General features: G+C 35.7%; 1 protein-coding gene across 1 annotated transcript; it reads left to right on the forward strand.

Moving 5' to 3' along the window:
- The first annotated feature begins 669 nt into the window (after positions 1 to 669).
- Positions 670 to 17550, forward strand: LOC134266928 (uncharacterized). Its single transcript, XM_062749140.1, has 10 exons — positions 670 to 799; positions 1011 to 1333; positions 2115 to 2162; positions 2307 to 2518; positions 2699 to 2788; positions 3249 to 3588; positions 3804 to 3974; positions 4640 to 4765; positions 4903 to 5020; positions 17275 to 17550. The coding sequence occupies exons 2-10, from the start codon at positions 1021 to 1023 to the stop codon at positions 17525 to 17527; spliced, it is 1671 nt and encodes a 556-aa protein (XP_062605124.1). The 5' UTR covers positions 670 to 799; positions 1011 to 1020; the 3' UTR covers positions 17528 to 17550.
- The last annotated feature ends 1138 nt before the right edge of the window (positions 17551 to 18688 follow it).

Raw genomic sequence — 18688 nt, forward strand, 5'->3', positions numbered from 1 at the left:
CCTTTTAAAAGTAAGAAAGGAAAGTTTTATAGTGCTAAAGAATAATAAGGATTCCGAAGCAAAAAGTTAAAGCGGACAGCTAATTCAATGATCGAAACAAGCGGTCGAAGTTTGGGCATGATTCCAGAATCACTTTGCGTGACACTGGTCTGAATTTGAAGAGACACCAGATCAAATGGTTACACAGTAAAATTACTCATTATTTGTGTCTTAACATTGCAATTTTTTGGAAAGACATGGAGAGTTGATACTGCAAAATATATATCTTCAAGTAAGCGTTAACACAAGGAGCAAACAGAAAAAATTGAGGGTATTGCTACACAGTGTTGTGACCATGGATATTGCATAGTGGGCTATGATGCATCTACGGATGCTTTTCGCAAGATTTTCTGAACGAGGGACCAGATTAAAGTTTGTGGAACTGGAATCCTACATGTCCTACATGTACCAAATATGTATTAATAATGCAGTCATAATTAGCCAAAGAGCGTATAAGTAGCAGAAAGATAGCAAGTTAATAAATGAAAAGGCTCTAATAATGTATATATACAAGTGTAATCGATTTTAAGAGCATTTCTTTGTTAGGAAACTTTTGTAATCTTATGCAAAGTAAATATTCATGGAAGCGTACATTTTAATATTTGATTACTTTTGGGTTTTTTATCTTGACCTAGGCTACTTCTTACAATGGAATAAATATTAACACCGTTTATTAATAAAGATAAGATAAAACCATAATAACCTTCCAATTGTGTAAGTCCTCGCATTCATTGAAAGAGTGGTTTCAAGGTGGAAGGGGGTAATGTTGAATAGCTCTGTCATTTTCTAACTTTTATAAAACTTGTATCGTCTTTGAGGTTTAGGTTGCAAGAAAAACGTTTGCTTCTTGTATTTTTTTTTGGTATAATGCATATTTGTGATAAAGCCAATTAAATTTGAAAATCCTCTTTTATTCCAGCTATAGATTTGAAACAAACACAAAACCATATCAGTTTTGAAATGTAACCTAGGCCATTAAGAATGTGTGGATCATACCCTGCGTTGCTCATATTAATTCTACTGAGCTTTACGGGGGCTCAACAAGAAGATCTCCACTACATTGGAGTAGGATATAACTTACTGACAGGAAATCCTGACGGGAGCTTAGTTTCTAATGGAGGAGTCGATCCAGGCCTACTGTACACCAGGAAAATCCTTGAGGTCACCGAACACGACTCACCTACAAGAGTTCAAATCGAACACCGCCATAGCTGTGCTAACAAGAACACAACGTCCATGTACTATGGAACCAAATCGTATCAAGACAAACTAAAGCTTGGTGTAAAAACCTCAGGTATCTTCATTTGAAACAAAAGAGAAGATGCATTTACATACTAGAATTGAGCATTTTTTCGCAAAGTAAGGTTTGAGAGATACAAAGGTTTTTTTTGTGGTTATTGGAAAGCCATGAAACATTATTTTTTCATATTATATTTTCATTTCTTTGCATTTTCATTCTATCAATACATGTGCCTGTATGTTGTCCCGAAAAGCATTTTCTTTTAATGCGTGTCATTCAAAAAAGTAATGAATCAGAAAAGGTGTATGTAAAGGGGGTCAGTTTGCTCAAATAAATGAACAAAAACAGAGTTATCTCTGAACATTAAGAAGTAGTCTCGGAAGAAATAAAACATACATGTATATGAAAAGAAACGATTATTTTGTTGTTAATTTTAGATTGAGAAATATCATCAATATGGTCTCTGAAAATATGTTAAGTTAGATATAGACAGTGCAGATTTAGTCTTTTTCCTAGCTTCCTCTACAAAGGCATCTGTGTTCGATCACTAAAAAATTATGCATTATTCTATCCTTGAGTTTCAGACTTGCTCAAAAATGATTTAAAGATTTGCGTAAGGATGAAGCAAAGAATAAAAATTCCATTATTTTGTCGAAATATCTGTTAATTTGAAAGTCTTCATTGGCACATGAAGAATATTTTTGAAGAAAAACTTCTTTTATAAAAACAAAATAAATTTAAAGCTTTTCTGGTGATCAATAAAGTTATTTTGTTACATGTTGATAAACAATCATACTGACAATTTAGTGAACCTGAAAGTTCTTTACCATTTCAGGTGGTGCAAGCGTAGGATTAGCGTCGTTTTCCTTTACGTTAAGTGGAAGTGAGTATATTCAAGTTACTGCATGATTTTAAACAAAATATTAAAATCAAAATTTGGACCTCACAGGTTGTAAGAAACGCATGTTGACTTACATATTTCGTACTTACATTTTACTTGCTTTTCTGAATTAACGGCTTTTTACAGGATACCAACAAGCACATAATAAGACAAATTTAGAACACAACATAATTCAGGATCAGATAAATCTGTGTAATCTTGGTCGAGTGCGTTACATGACGGAATTGGTCAATGCTGGAAAATTTCCCATCACACAAAGCTTTGCAGCTGCTATTTGTTCACTTCCGGTGACGTATAACCAATCGGCTTACATGAAATTTTTGGATCATTGGGGAACGGTCAGTAGTAAAGAAATTTATAATATATAACTTTGTTACTGATTTTTAACGATCAGAGCAACATGACAATTATTTTTATATTATTAAAACGAAGACAATTTTTACATGGCAAATTGGTCTTTAGCTACCTTTACAGAAATGACATCTGCATTTTTCTTACATCATCTTAACTTTTTTCAGCACATTACGGTTGAAGTTGAGCTTGGTCAAAAACGAATCAGCCGTTCACAAAGCTCCTTCAAACAATTTATGGAGCAAGTTAGTAAGTCGGTAAGTGTTCAAATTACTGAGTATATGCTAATAGTACATTTGATTTTACACTTGTGCGGGCCTTGTCATGAGTTAGCATCATTCCATGGATCTATTATATTTTGTTTGTTTTCATCAATTTTGATAGAATTGGTCATTTTAATCAACAATTTGGCATGGTGCTGTAATGCAATAAAACTGGAACCCTCTCTCTCGAAAGAAAATTTTTAAAGGCGATATGCCCAAGTGACGCTGTATTTCCAATATGAATTACATATCCACTGTAATATGTTTATCTTGAAAAGTTTCTTTCAAAAGGTTTGATTACAATAAAAAAAAATTTAATTTAATTTGATGGCTGATAAAAAAAAAAACAATATTTTAGCCTGTCCTCTGATAAAAGATTTGAGCATCACTAAAATATTATTTCATAATTAGATTATGTCTTCACTTAATTAATTGACGTATCTATGTGTTTCAGGGAGGTTTCGATTTAGATGTAGGGGGATCGTACCTGGGATATTCTGCATCTCTGGGAGTCAACTTTGATACATTCAAACAAAGTAGCAGTTTTAAACAAAACTATGGAACCTATCAATATACCTTACAGTCCGGGTCTGAAACTCTCCCAGAACCGATTGGTCTGACACTAGAGACCATTGATGAAGCCCTGCAACCCATGTTCTGGCAGAGATTTGATGATTTAGTCGCTGCTAGCATTTGCTCAGCTGATGACAAAGGGCATCTTCATTCACGAAAGTCACATTTAATTCGATCTTTAGGAGATTATGCAGCATACAAAATGGCACCTACTCCCACAAGTAATGAAATATTGTAATTTTAACTCTGCACTATTCTAAATGGAAGTAATTTAGTATTCTACTTTACAACTGTAACACTAAAAAGGGGATATAAAATAATATTTATCACAAGAAATACAAATTATCACGCAAGCCAATTGATTGATCACATCATGAAATCGAAAAATAAGACAGTTATTCTTTAAATAAAATTCATTCATTTGTTTAATCCAAAGACCCCCAACTGAAGATCCCAGTCACGTGGCCCAGTGGTACATACGGGTTAATGTTGACGACATCCGGATGTCCATCTGAACACTCCTTTACTTGGCACGTTGGTTATATCATACAAGACACTGAGGACCATCATAACCACAATTCCTGGACATCACATATCCATTTACATGGTAGGTTGACTTTAGGTTTTTTGTTTAAGTATGTCTTACTATTTTCATTGCATATCACATATGATGTATTTCTGGAGCATCATTTTAAAATATATATAGATTAATGGCCAGTTGCAATCTATGGTTTGGATAAGAACAGATTAAGCCCTGGCCCCGAGATCATAAATTTAGCATCTTGAGCTTAAGTCAAAATCTTCCTGTTGTACATAAATATTGTAGACGTCAAAGAGACCAAAACCAATCTGTTTAACAAAATTGTTTTATAAAAGTGTTGTCATTTGCAAAGTTAGAGATTACGTAATTCTATAAATAGTGAATATTTTACAGGAGATTGAAAATTTGACTTAAGTTTAAGTTTGTTTTATGATCCTAGGACCTGATCTCCGGATCATGTAGGCCGTGTTTAAACGCCAACCGAGTCGGATTTAAAATTACCAGTCCTTTATCTGTAGCACGTGGTGGCTGTGACATTGTCGACAGGGGATACATATTCCTAGTACCTGATCCATTGGTGTTTATAGAAGTCCCTGTTTTGCTCTGCTTACAATTTTTTTCAAAAAGTTGTTCCAACTGACTTTAAAGCTTGGTTAGTGTTCGAGTTTTCGTTATCTTCATGTTCCAGTTTGCTTGTTGCGTTTATCTGATTTTTTTTTGTCAATTTGTAGGTATAAAGGATGATAAAAGAATTGCACAAGAATTCTGTATCAAAGGAGATACACAGGTATCCGAGTTTGATTTGAATTGGCCAAAAGGAGATTACTGTATCCTTAAGTATGGCAACTGTCCAGACGGTAAGTGTTATTAAAACTTACACTTTGTTACTGAATAAATGATGAGAAAAATTAAAAGAGGAGGGATTGCTATATTGGGGCAATATGGTCTATCGATTTCTTTTACTTTTGATGAGTTTTACATCTCCTCTGTCCAGGTTTTTCTGTCGGTTCCATAAGGTGGGATGACGAAGACCCGGGGGATAGAAATCAGAAACATGGAACTCTACCTGACGGCATCTTTGACGGCAATACCAAGATTGACTACTGTTGTAGGTAAGGCAATACATAGGATCCACAAGTACAGTAGGGGCATGTGTCTCAAGCCTTTCATTTGAGGTCAATTGTTCTTCATGTATATTTTAAGTGATAAAGTCGGTCATAGTGAATGGTCATGATATGCCTTTAATTCAATGTCTATATTCTTTGTCTTCATGTACATATTATAAGATAAAGTCGGTCATAATTAATAAATGTCCAGACGCGTCAAGGTCTTGTACTGTCTTCTAAGGTGACTTATCTGAGGGGTCAAGAATTCATAGTAACAGGACAAGTATTATTGATATGGATCATCTATCACGAGAACTGATTTATCTTGGACAGGCGCAATAAATGAAACAAAAATTCTTATGGGTTTTATATTTATTTGGCGCTATTGGGCACGGCTGAATTACACAAAATATTATTTCGGGCCTCCAAAGCAACGGGTAGGCCCAGCAACAACAACAACATTTCATTTCAACAACAACAACAACATTTCAGTACAACATCAACATACAACATATCAGGTGACCTTGACCCTGGGAGATGCAGAGGTCAAGGTCACATAATAAAAACTTGCAATGCAAGAATAATATTCACACATCCATGACTCTGGGAGGTGCAGAAGTCAAGGAAGCAAATAAACATAGTTTTGTTTACACTGTCACAATATTTACATGGTATTCAACTTTGACCCTGGGTGGTGCAGCGGTCCAATAATGAACAAATATTATATGATAGTTAAATTGATGTATGCCGCTCAGTTCACAAGTTCACAGACAATCTTCAAAATGACAGCCGTGCCGGATATGTAGGTACAGATGACCTCTTGCCTTGTATTTTCCACTGAAAAGAAATAACAGAAACACCAGCAGTATCTATTCAACAATGTATATTTGGGGGATTAAGGGGAGGGAGGGATTTTAAATCTCTATACTTAGTCGTTTTCTAAAATTTGAATAACACCAACCTTGCAACTAGCGTGTAGCCGGCAAAGAGAGAGTTTGCCGCATGAGTGCTTTCTTTATATATAACTGAAGGTTAGATAACTCGTGCCAAAATAAGGAGAGGTAACTGCGCCAAAAAAATTGCGCTGCCAAGATAAAAGCATCTTATTCGCATATAGGCGAGATAGATGCCATATTATCTTGGACAGGCGCAATAAATGAAACAAAAATTCTTATGGGTTTTATATTTATTTGGCGCTATTGGGCACGGCTGAATTACACAAAATATTATTTCGGGCCTCCAAAGCAACGGGTAGGCCCAGCAACAACAACAACATTTCATTTCAACAACAACAACAACATTTCAGTACAACATCAACATACAACATATCAGGTGACCTTGACCCTGGGAGATGCAGAGGTCAAGGTCACATAATAAAAACTTGCAATGCAAGAATAATATTCACACATCCATGACTCTGGGAGGTGCAGAAGTCAAGGAAGCAAATAAACATAGTTTTGTTTACACTGTCACAATATTTACATGGTATTCAACTTTGACCCTGGGTGGTGCAGCGGTCCAATAATGAACAAATATTATATGATAGTTAAATTGATGTATGCCGCTCAGTTCGCCACAAGACCCCAGTCGTATATGCTTGAACAAAGCATCTACGAATGGGGGCGCCGCCACTTTAGTAGTGGGGGTCCTGAGCGGCCTGAAACAGCCGTGACCCTTCCTCTCCAGATATCAGTCATTACCGTGATGGATAGAACCTGTATCCATGCCTAATAATTGCTTCGATACCCCCCTGGATTGTGTTTAGAAAAATTTCATTTCCTAACTTAGATAAATGAACCCCATCCCTTTCAAAAAATCGGGCATGATTTTTGATGTCAGGGTAGTGGATAACAGAACCCCCATTTTGACAAACTTGTTAGAGAAAAATGCATTTAACCTTTTTCTAGTGTTCTCCATTGCCAGGTTATTTGACGAATAACGCCAACTAATGCGGGGCAGAATATGAGACCATATTAAGTGAACCAGAGGAAATTCCTCCTTAATATATTCCAAGAATTTTATACCTAACATTCTTAATTTTCTTACTGATGTTTTCCCGATATCATTTCCACCACAGTGCACAAGGATGACGTTAGGGTTAGGACCAACTTTTTTCAGCAACCGCAATTTTGCTACAGCATTCTTAAATTCTATACCACTGTAACCTTGCCACCAAATTGAAATATTTATTCTTTGCAAATTTAAATCACACCTACCAGGCCTATTCTTAGCTTCTGCAAAAGCCCTTTTAATAATTGATGACCCAAACAACCATACGACTTGAGAATCTGAAATAACAACTCTGGGTTAATTAAAATCTTGGAATACGTATGTAGGTTTTATAGCAATCAGATTTCCATCTTCCTGAGGATTGAATAACTTGAGATGAAAACCCCTTTAAGGCCAATTCCGTACTTGCCCCAATCCGAAAGGAGTGGGATTTGTAGCCCCAAGACTCAAGGTTTAGGGCTGATATTGCTTTGGATAAAATCGAAGTAAATTGGTACTTAGACAGGGGAGCTCCGGAAAATTGACAAAATAATGGACCCCCCTGAGTAGGTCTATTTTCTAAAAACCTTTTGAGATTAGTGCAGGGGCAAGTTACATCCCCTGTGCCATATATCTGCAAAATTGTACCCCTACCATATTGGTCAGTCTTTGAAAATTTTATTTTGAGGAATAGTGTAGTGCTATTGTCGTCAAATTGGATGTCTGTATAAGCAACAACTTTATCTGAGGATTTGCCGGAGACTGCCAGTTCTCCAGCTCTAAGCAGGCCATAATATGCGATAGAAAATGCAGCTGAAAACAATGAAACCTCATATGAACTTGTACATACACTTGGTAGAATTTTAAGAATCTGCTCTAATATGGACTTTGTAATGGGCAACCTACTGTCACTACTGTGAGCTGTGCGTTTCAAACCCTGTAACAACTTTTTAACTATAAACTCTTCTGTTGGATCTTTATGACCTTGAAGTTTGCTATTGTAAGAAATAGAAGCCAAGTAAGAACGAACTGTAGAAAATGCAAGGCCTTTAAGTGACAAATGCGCAACAAATCTAACAATCAAATCGCAGGTGGGTGGCCAAGGGGCATTTAATCCTTGTTGTGAACAGCAGCTGAAATATGCTCTCATGCCTATTTGATAAGCTTTGCTAGTGTTTTCGGATAATGCTGCCCCTAACAACTTGTTTATTTCATGCTGGATATGAGGTTCTGGAATTCGATTGGTACAGGTTGTGGTGAGGTCTGTGCGTGTGGTGCAGCCTGCCGGAAACGGTGCCACTGCTGACGAGAAATTGAATCGGCAATAATGTTATCATTTGTACGAATGTGAACAGCACGAAAAAATATATGTGACGCGCCAAGCAAAAACCTCCCTTAACGAAGAATTTTGACATTTTCAGATTTTTATTGATTCTTGTAGAGTTTTTCTTTCTCTTTCGTTTGATGTATAACATGACATATATTTCTGTACATAAACGTATAAAAAATCGCATGACAAAGACGGAATATTTACTTTGACGTACAGTGTACGCGTGCGTAACTGCATGATTTTTTTTAACGTAAAATCGTAAAATGACGTAAAGCTTCATAATAATTTGATGATATTTATTATTATTAAATCTTTGATTTGATTTCCTTAAAAGTATCAACAATTAAGGATTTTTAAATCGTAATAATAGAAATAAACATTCTAAAGTATATCTTTGAGAAACGAATGACGGGAGGGGGGGGGTGGACCGAAATGATCGTCAATGGACAAAACTCAAGACAAAATAAAAAATATTCTCTTCTTCTGGGATTTCTTCCAATTTATGGCTTTTTAATGCAGTAAAATGGCAGAAATCTACATTACTGCAATAGTAAAAGAAAATTAGCAACATTTGGATAAAAAATCCTATTGTGGTAGTACAAACGACACACGTACGGCTTCCTACTAGCTTAGGCTAGTGGGATAACCCTTAACCTTATTCCGCAAAGCACAGAGGCCTCGGGTTCGATCCCAATTAAGCAGAGGCACGTAATTTTCTCTGTTACACTATCAAAGTATTTATCTTTAAAAAAGAAGTTCGAGACAGTCCTTACTTCCCCCCCCCCCCCTAGGGTCAATAAAAGTCTATACAATATACGAATAGATAGAAAGTATTGTTATAGTACCTGAAATTTTTTACAGAGTGCGACAGTTTTTTTTTCCATCCAAAGGAAAAATAACATTTCTTTTAACACAAGTTAAATATTTACATGCTTTAGTTTCGAATGTTTTAATACTGAAGACTTCTTGGCTTATTGAAAAGATATTCTGCATCCAAGAATAGATTGTATTTGTCTCTTGAAATAGAGTTTGATCCTTTTCTTCTAAATATATTTATTTTCAATAATTTAAACATAAATATAAAATAGGACACGGAAGGCCAGGAAAAATGAATCAAATGTTAAAAATTACCAAGAAATATTAATTGAACACTTTCGAATTTGATGCACCTAATCTTTATTGAATTATACAAACGCATTGGAAACAAGTTTGACAACTTTCAAGTTCTTTTTGTGAATGAAAGACTGATTTCATAACGACACCCGAAGAAGAAAAGCGTCTGCATGCATACTTTTCAGTTAATCATAATGTCACATCCATCCCCACCTAATAAAATATATGTATTTTTAAATCTTGTTAAAAAAAAAACAAATCTGCAATTTATATGTATGAAGTTAATCATGAATTAATTTTGAACCGATCATTGTATATAAGACGAATAACAAACCACAATACCAGAATATAAATTTTATATGAATCCCACACGTGACATGTACACTCCACAACTTTATTTCTAGGAATAGAATATAAGGCTTATACTAAGCTTCACTGTTACCTTCCTGAGGAAGTACACGCACACATTATACATGTAATTTATTTAAGTCATCTTAAATGCTAGTTACATTTTAGTATTGGTTAAAACATGCATGTTAAAAATAGCAACAGAAAGTAAGAGAACGGGTAAAACATTTTTGCATGTAATATTCTTCGATCATCGCTATGGAAATTCACGCTTAATTGATTACCTGAATTAATTAAACAAGAACAAGGCACACATGTACAATCTTAAGCTGTAACTTTTGTTATTTTTAAAAAAATAATTAATTGTTATAATTTATACATTTTTTATACACGAGAAGATGTACATATATGAATGGGTTAGTTGATCCACAGGAGTTCGCGTACCTATCAATTTTACCGAAATTTTCAGTAAATAAAAAAGATACGTAATACGTATAATAATAACACCGTGTTATTATTATAGATATTACGTATCTTTTTTATTTACTGAAAATTTCGGTAAAATTGATAGGTACGCGAACTACGGTGGTTGATCAAGCACGCAATATTCAAGCCCACCAACATGTATTTTTTTTATGTTCGACTGTTTGGTTGATTGTTTGTTTGTTGTTTTAACGTCCCTCTCGAGAATATTTCACTTATATGGAGACGCCACCACTTGTCGGTGGAGGGCTACAAATTTTGTCCTATGCTCGGCACTCAGGGCCTTTGAGCAGTGAGGGATCTTTTTCGTGCCAGCACCTACTGCGACACGGGGCCTCGGTTTATACGGTCTCATCCGAAGGACCGGTCTCCACGTCCCGCAGTGGGATTCGAACCTGCGACGTAAGGATTGACTCCTTACTTTGCGACTCTAGAGCAGACGCTCTTACCACTGCGCCACGCGGGCGACCTTTTTTTATGTTCGATAAATCCTTTATCATAGAATATAGAGCGATTTGATCATTGACTTAAGTATAATAGATTCAGATACATGTATTTATATCCTCCTACTTCCATATATCTTGAACAAATATAGGCATATAACCACGGATTAATATATTTTGCATAAGCGTCGGAACCCGGGGGGGGGGGGGGGGGGGGTAGGAGCGGATTAGCCCCCTTTTTTTCCCTAAAGATATACATAGTATAGACATTGGACATTGCTGCGTAGGCTTAGCCCCCCCCCCCCCACTTTCCACAGACATGTTGCAATATAGGCTTAAAATTGGGAAAGTGGAGTGTTTGGAAAAAAAAAGGTTTGGAGTTCGAACCTACCCCCCCCCCCCCCTGTAATTGGATTTTCATCTTTAACCAATGCACATTTCCTTTTTTTTCTTGCTTGTCAGGTCTTTTTGAAGGTTTAAAAATTCCTTATACCCCCCTCTCCCCCCCCCCACTTTCAATTTGCTTCCGACGCCAATGTTTTGAGCAGATTTGTACCGTACTAATTTTGCATTAAACTGCCAATACATGTACATGTTCTATGCAACTTTTGCAGGAAAAATTTATAAACATTGTTAAAGTTTGTTACATGTTTACATTTAATAAATTACGGTAGCAAATTTTAATAATTTGAAAAGCATATACATATTCATTTAATTGCGATTCAACAGAGGGAAACAAGATTATTATTTTCCAAGGTAGATGTTAATGTTTGTAGTAAAGTCTTTGTAGGGGAAATAATTACTGCAGGTTAAATAATCCTTAATACTAAAGGTTAAAATAAAATCATTAAAAAGAAAGTCTTTAACCTCTTAAACGTTTAATTTATACTCTCATACTGCATTGATGTTTTAAAAAGGGCTGAATGTGATGAGCACCGGAGACGTTATTACATGTAAATGCAACAGCCTGATTCAGCGATTTTATAAATGACCGAAATTATGTTGTTTTCAGGAATCCAGAATCTTTGTTTGTACATGTAGATAAACCATGCACAAAATACTAATAGGTTGGACTGTTTTAAAGCTGTTCAAACAAATAGTATGAATTTGTAACAATTTGTATTAATTATAACATTTTAGTTATGTATCATGTTTGCCATTTTAACATTCGGCGTATTGTGTATAACCTCATCAAACAGATTATGAAAAGGTCGATAAACATATGTTCAATCTGTTTAATTCTCAATCATGAAATATTTTAGATAGTGGGACTGTAACTTACAATGTATGCGAGCATCCGTAAATTCAAGAAGAAATTAGCACGAAGTATTCAAAGAAATAAAGCAGACACGCGACACAGAAGAAAGGGGGGGGATTTTTTCTACATTTTTTGTACAACATGAGAAGGTGTTCAACAATAAAAAAAAATGAAAAGCTCAAAAGGTCTTTCTTCAAAATATTTATTTTAAATCCACAGCTAAAACTAATTTCGGAAGAAGTGTCAAAATCAAATACTACATATCGTATCTTTAGAGAATACTTTTTTTTAAAAAAAAACTAAACTTAACTATTTATCAATAACAGTTCACGTTTTATTTATATAAACGGCAACGTTAACTGTCCCAACCCATTTAAAACCGTTAACATTGGGTTAAATTCATTCTATAAGTAAAAGAGAAGTAATTTAGGTCAATTTTCACTGCATTGCTATTTAAATAAAAATACCTTAGTTTAATGCTCCTGTTAAATTGCATGTGCATTACGATGAAACAGCTGGACATTAAACTAAAAAAAAACTTTAAAAACTTGTTTGTTTGACCTTTTAAAATGAACCGACTAAAATCTTTTTAAAACTTCCAAATTATTCATTCCGGGATTTTCTCATCCTATCAACAACTTATATGCATTTAATCTTTTATAACACTGAAAATTTCCGACAAAAAAAATTCGACCTACCTACCAATGTAATTTTTTAACTCGAATAGGGAGAAGGCAAACAAACTTCATTTTAAAAACGGACTTACGGGAATTTTTCAGCCACCACTGGAAATCTTTAAAAAATACACACTGAATTATGAAAAGGAGATATCACACAGCCACTTGACGGAGAATAAATATTTTATAAATAAACTACATCAAATTCCACCCAAGAATCTGTCTAAGTGTATAAATAAAACAACATCCCCCTGTTCTATTGCGGAGAGTTTCTCTCAAGTAGACGTTTTTACGTCGCATTTACCTTGTTGACTTTAGACGCGTCTTTTGACGTTACGTCATAATAGACATAAGGGAGGTTTTTGCTTGGCGCGTCACATATTGTTTAACATGCAATCTAAAACAAATGGGCGAACTAATTTCATAACTCTACTGGATTTTGAGGACTGTTTATTCAAAACCGAAACCAATGCTGCATTATCAATATGAAACAGTACTTTCTTATTTGCAAGTTGACTACCCCATAAGCTAATGGCCAAAACTACTGGGATAAGCTCTAGTGTTGTCATGTCACGCAATATATCTGAAGTGACCCATTCATGTGGCCAAGGAAAATAGCACCATTGCCCTTGAAAGTATGCTCCACAACCCAGGTGTGCAGAACCAGCACTATCTGTATACAGATCTAAAACTAAATTTGATGACCAATCACTTTCTTGGAAATAAACTTGACCATTAAATTGCTCTAGGAAACTTAACCACATAAGCATATCTTGCTTCATTTCATTGTTTAGCTTAATATGATGATGAGGCTTAGACACACCATGGGTTGAATCGTACAATCTCCTGACAAATGCTCGGCCAGCAGAAATAGCTTTTGTAAAAAAGTTTAGCTTCCCTAACAATGACTGTAACTGACGCAAAACTATTTGTTTTTTGCTTAAGTATTCATGCAGTATGTACTTCAATTCAATACATTTTTCATGAGGTACTCTGATTAACATTTGCACTGTGTCAATTTCTAAACCTAAAAATACAAGACAGTGAGTGGGATAAACCGTTTTGTCATCGGCTAAGGGGACCCCCAGTTCAGTACAAACTCCTTGAAATGTTTTCATTAATTTAAGACACGACTCCCTATCCTCCCCTGCAAATATGAAATCATCTAAATAATGATCTAAAGTATCAAAACCACTCTTTTTTTCAGTAATCCAGTGCAAGAATGTTGCAAATTCTTCAAATACTTTGCACGAGAGAGAGCAGCCCATTGGAAGGCATTTATCAATGTAATATAGACCCTCAACTTTGAATCCTAAAAGGTCAAAATCCCCAGGGAAGATAGGTAGTAGCCTAAATGCTGATTTAATATCTACTTTTGCAATAAAAGCACCTTCACCAACCTTTGCCAACATTTGTACAACTGTATCAAAGGATGTATAATGAACTGTGGACTCACTAGGGTCTATATAGCAATTTACACTGTTATCCGCAGGATATGAAAGGTGTGTTATCAAACGCCACCCAGCGTTATCCCCCTTTGGTACCACTCCTACTGGCGACACTCTGAGATTACATATTGGTAGTTCTTTGTAGGGTCCCCCCACCCTGCCTAATTCAACTTCTTTGTTAATTTTTTCTTTTATTTCTGCTTTGTGTTCATAAGCTGAAATTAAATTGTTATTTTCTATATGTAACCTTGGACCTGAGTAATAAAGTCTGAACCCCTCAGAAAAGCCACTTAACAATTTGTTTGCTACAGATTTGTTTGGGTAAAGATCAAGGTAACTCTTTAATATGGGAATTTTAATTGGTGTTTTTCCTAGGACCCAAATATCTCTGACCATTTCCCCTGTAATTTTGGAAGTGGGACTGAGATCTTTGGTAGGAGTTTGGTTGAGTCTGTTGTCTTGTATATGCATTTCTAAATTGTGATTGTGGTTGCATGGACTGGGTTCGAAAGGAGTTTGTGGAGTTTGATGAGCTACTGGTATTTACCTGGGCTCTTTGATAATTGCATTGTATGACTGAGTGCAAGCCGGCACAACGTGTACACGTGTGCATGTACTGACACGGATATCGACTGCAGGACCCCCGAAAATTAAAATCGTAGCAACATTTGTTTACTTGCGTGCTTTGAGTCTGGGGACATCCAAGCTGATAACTAGGATTCATGTATAACAACCACAGCTCTGAATCAACTAATGCCCAAGAACTAGAGGGATCTATTGATTTCCGCAGACGGTACTGCGTGTCACATTGGTACCACCCTGTGGCCCCCCTTGAAGCCCCCAACCGAACTGTATGGATGTACTTTAGCATATCTACTGCTTTATCTGGATGGGCAGATATGTAAACAGATGCAAACATGAGCATGACATCAGTCCATTTTTCAATTGTATATATTTTAGCCACATTTTCCTTTGTTACAATTTCTCCTGTGGCACTTAGGGTTAGTTTTTTATCAGTACCCCCAGGTTTAGGTGGAAGCAGAGACTGTAATTCTACAAACTGACCTTCAATTATTTTTTGTTTTAATGATTGATTAATGTGCATACCTAGATTATGAACCGAATGCACTGGTACGGATTCCTGATCATTGCTTGTTTGGGCCTGGGGCTGTACTTGCTGTGTCGTGGGAGTCTGTTGTTGGGCTTGCTGAGGCTGAATGGGTTGATGCGATGGACCTGACAAGAAAGTCTGCTGTGGTTGGGCTTGGGGGATCGTGTAATGCAGTGACTGTGCAGGTATTGGAGCAGGTTGCGCAACTGGCTGCTGGTTGACTTGATGATGTGTTGTGGCAGCCGGCAGTGGATGGGCCTCATGTTGGGTCTGCTGAGGTATTGGAGCAGGTTGCATTATTGACTGCTGGCTGACTTGATGTTGTGTTGTGGCCGCAGGCAGTGGTTGGGCCTCATGTTGTGTCTGCTGCAGAGGCTGCATGGGTCGACTAGATGGACCTGGTATATACGTAGCTTCTGGATGGGTTTGCATGTTCGGGGTTGGGGTTGCTTGGGTTCGGTCCAACCGCCTTCTTGTGCGACCCCGATTCTCCATCGTTGTTTCAGCTGGATCAAATCGTTGTGGTGGTCTACCTTTAGTTGATCGCTTTGTGCGTGGCATGTTGAGTCCCAAAAAACAAAAATGAAAAGTTAATTTAAAACAAAATTTCTCCAATTATACAAAAAATTAAAAATTGACTTTGACATTTAATGATTTACAAAAAAAAAAAGAAATTATTCCCCCCTTTTGCGAGTTCAATTCAGGGTCAATAAATTCAAGGCACTATTTTCCCTCTATAACCTTACCAACTCTATGGGCCAGTATCCTAGAAACAAAATCTGTATTAAATATGTTCATTATGTTTTCCAATTTGCATGTTCACCCGTCCTGTGGCAATACAGGTACAAAAAAAGAAATATCAACAGCTTACTTACAAATGACAAAGTGGTAAAATTGAGCGTTACGCCGACAACGGGCGATAACTCTTAGGAAATCTGTAGACAGTGGTATCAACCTCCGATTAAGTCACGTTTTTAAATTTTAGTAAGGAACCAATAAACATCCTCCGCTGCATTGTTCTTATTTATTTGTTTATTAATCATAAGCTAAAGTTATAAATCATTATCAAATACATGTTCGATTACTCTAGGGACAAAGATGGCGGCAAGCACATGGTGATGCAAAAAATATAAAAATTGAAATGCGTCTGACCTGGTCTAAAACCTTTGTATTGTCAACGAATATATAAATAAGCAGTACAAATTCAACAAATAATTAAAAGCAATCAAGGCTTTAGCAAAAATCTATTTTAAATCTCTATACTTAGTCGTTTTCTAAAATTTGAATAACACCAACCTTGCAACTAGCGTGTAGCCGGCAAAGAGGATCTATTTTAAATCTCTATACTTAGTCGTTTTCTAAAATTTGAATAACACCAACCTTGCAACTAGCGTGTAGCCGGCAAAGAGAGAGTTTGCCGCATGAGTGCTTTCTTTATATATAACTGAAGGTTAGATAACTCGTGCCAAAATAAGGAGAGGTAACTGCGCCAAAAAAATTGCGCTGCCAAGATAAAAGCATCTTATTCGCATATAGGCGAGATAGATCATAGATGCCATATTAATTTGTTAACATAAGTTCAAGCTTATCTGTGATTTTTTTTTTTCACTTTTGATCTAGATTTTAAAAATATTTCTAAATCTACATGACTCGAAACAGTTTTATTTTTTATAAATAGTTTTAAAGATGTATGATGATGATCTATGAATTAGCCTTTGTATAAAATACATAAATTTAAGAGACATTAGACTTGTGTATATTTTTCCCCATAAAGCTAGATTATTTGGTTCCAAAACTTGTAATTTTCTAAAACAGGTCATGCAAAAAATTACGTTTTATTGATAAAAAAAACACTGCTAGAAAATTTCTGAACTAGGTGATATGCATAGCGCTTAAGAAATAAACGACAAAATATTCTGTTTTAATACGTACAGCTGCAACCCTATATTTCAAACATGAATATTTTGAATGACCCTTTAAAGCATAACAACACTGTTTCATTTCAACAAGCTATGATTTCATAATTTTGAGATAGACTTATTTCTTTCTTTAACCATAAGGAGTGACGGACTTCCCACAGAACAAATTGCATTACCAAGGGACAAACCTTTTGTCTTGTTGCGCCATAAGCGAGGATGCCAGGAAGTCGTGGGGATGCATGTAAAAGAGGAAAGTATGCTATGGGACACAGAGGATTCACACAACCACGACAGTCGATCCGGAGACCACCCTTATGAAGATGGCGGGGATGACATCCGACTGCATTTTTGTTACTACTATCCCAGAACTCCTATAACGTCGGTAGTGGGCTAATGGTTATCTAGTGTGTAGAATGCCTTTGCTTTGTAATAAAAATTACTGGTTTTCTTTCGTTATTTTTTTTTCATTACCATAGGTTACTGGTTGCACGCATATTTGTCAACAAAGTCCTTGCTTATTGAAATATTATTTTTAAAAAATCTATCTTCACAATCTTATAGTGTTTTTCAACTATAAAATGAATGAAAGGGGACCTTCGGAACTGACATTTTTTAAAAAGTAATTAATCCATCTTCTATGGTTAAAAATATTGTTATCAGAGAGGGACAACTACAATTAAATGAGATTTTTGTTTCCTCACATCGGAATTGGAAGGAATGCATGAGGCGCCGTTCTGGTATTTACGGCCAAAAACATCACTAATTTTAATAGATGACATTAACTATTCAATTGGTGATATGACTTACTCGAGTAAGTGATATGATCACCTATTCAGATTCTGAATAGGTGATCTCACCTATTCGAATCACTGATATACATATTCAAATAGGTTATATCACCTAATTGATTTGAATTGGTGATATCACCTATTCAAAAAAGTGATATCACCTATTCCTTTTGAATAGGTAATAGGTGATATCACTTATTCCTTTTGAATAGGTAATAGGTGATATCACTTATTTGAATAAGTCTAGCTAGCATTCATTATTTATTGTTGTAAGACATATGAATAGGTGACATCTCCTATTCAAATTCGAATCGGTGATATCACCATTTTAAATTGAATATGTGATATCACCTTTTGGAATAGGTGAGATCATTTATCTGAATAGGTGATATCAATCATATCACCTATTCAGCACAAATAGGTGATATCATCTATTCAATTCCAAAAGGTGATATCACCAATCTGAAATTATCTATTTGAATAAGTGATATCACCTATTCGGATAGATATCACCTATTCAAATTGAATGAGTGATATAACTTTTTCGTATAGGTGATATCACCTATTCAAATTATTGATATCACCTTTTTGAATAGATGATATCACTTTCTGTCAGTAAATACCAAAACGGCGCCTCATAAGGATATTTAGTGACGCACTTGTGTGTACACTGTATGTATGCGTATGTGGATTCGTTTGTCCTTTGCGAACCGAAAGTGACGTAACTTGGCTTTACCGTAAAAAAAAAAAAAGAACTACATGCATAC

The sequence above is a fragment of the Saccostrea cucullata genome, unplaced genomic scaffold (genome assembly GCF_032062105.1).
Source record: "Saccostrea cucullata isolate Sc308-1 unplaced genomic scaffold, CSIRO_AGI_Scuc_v1 ctg618, whole genome shotgun sequence".
NCBI lineage: Eukaryota > Metazoa > Mollusca > Bivalvia > Ostreida > Ostreidae > Saccostrea > Saccostrea cuccullata.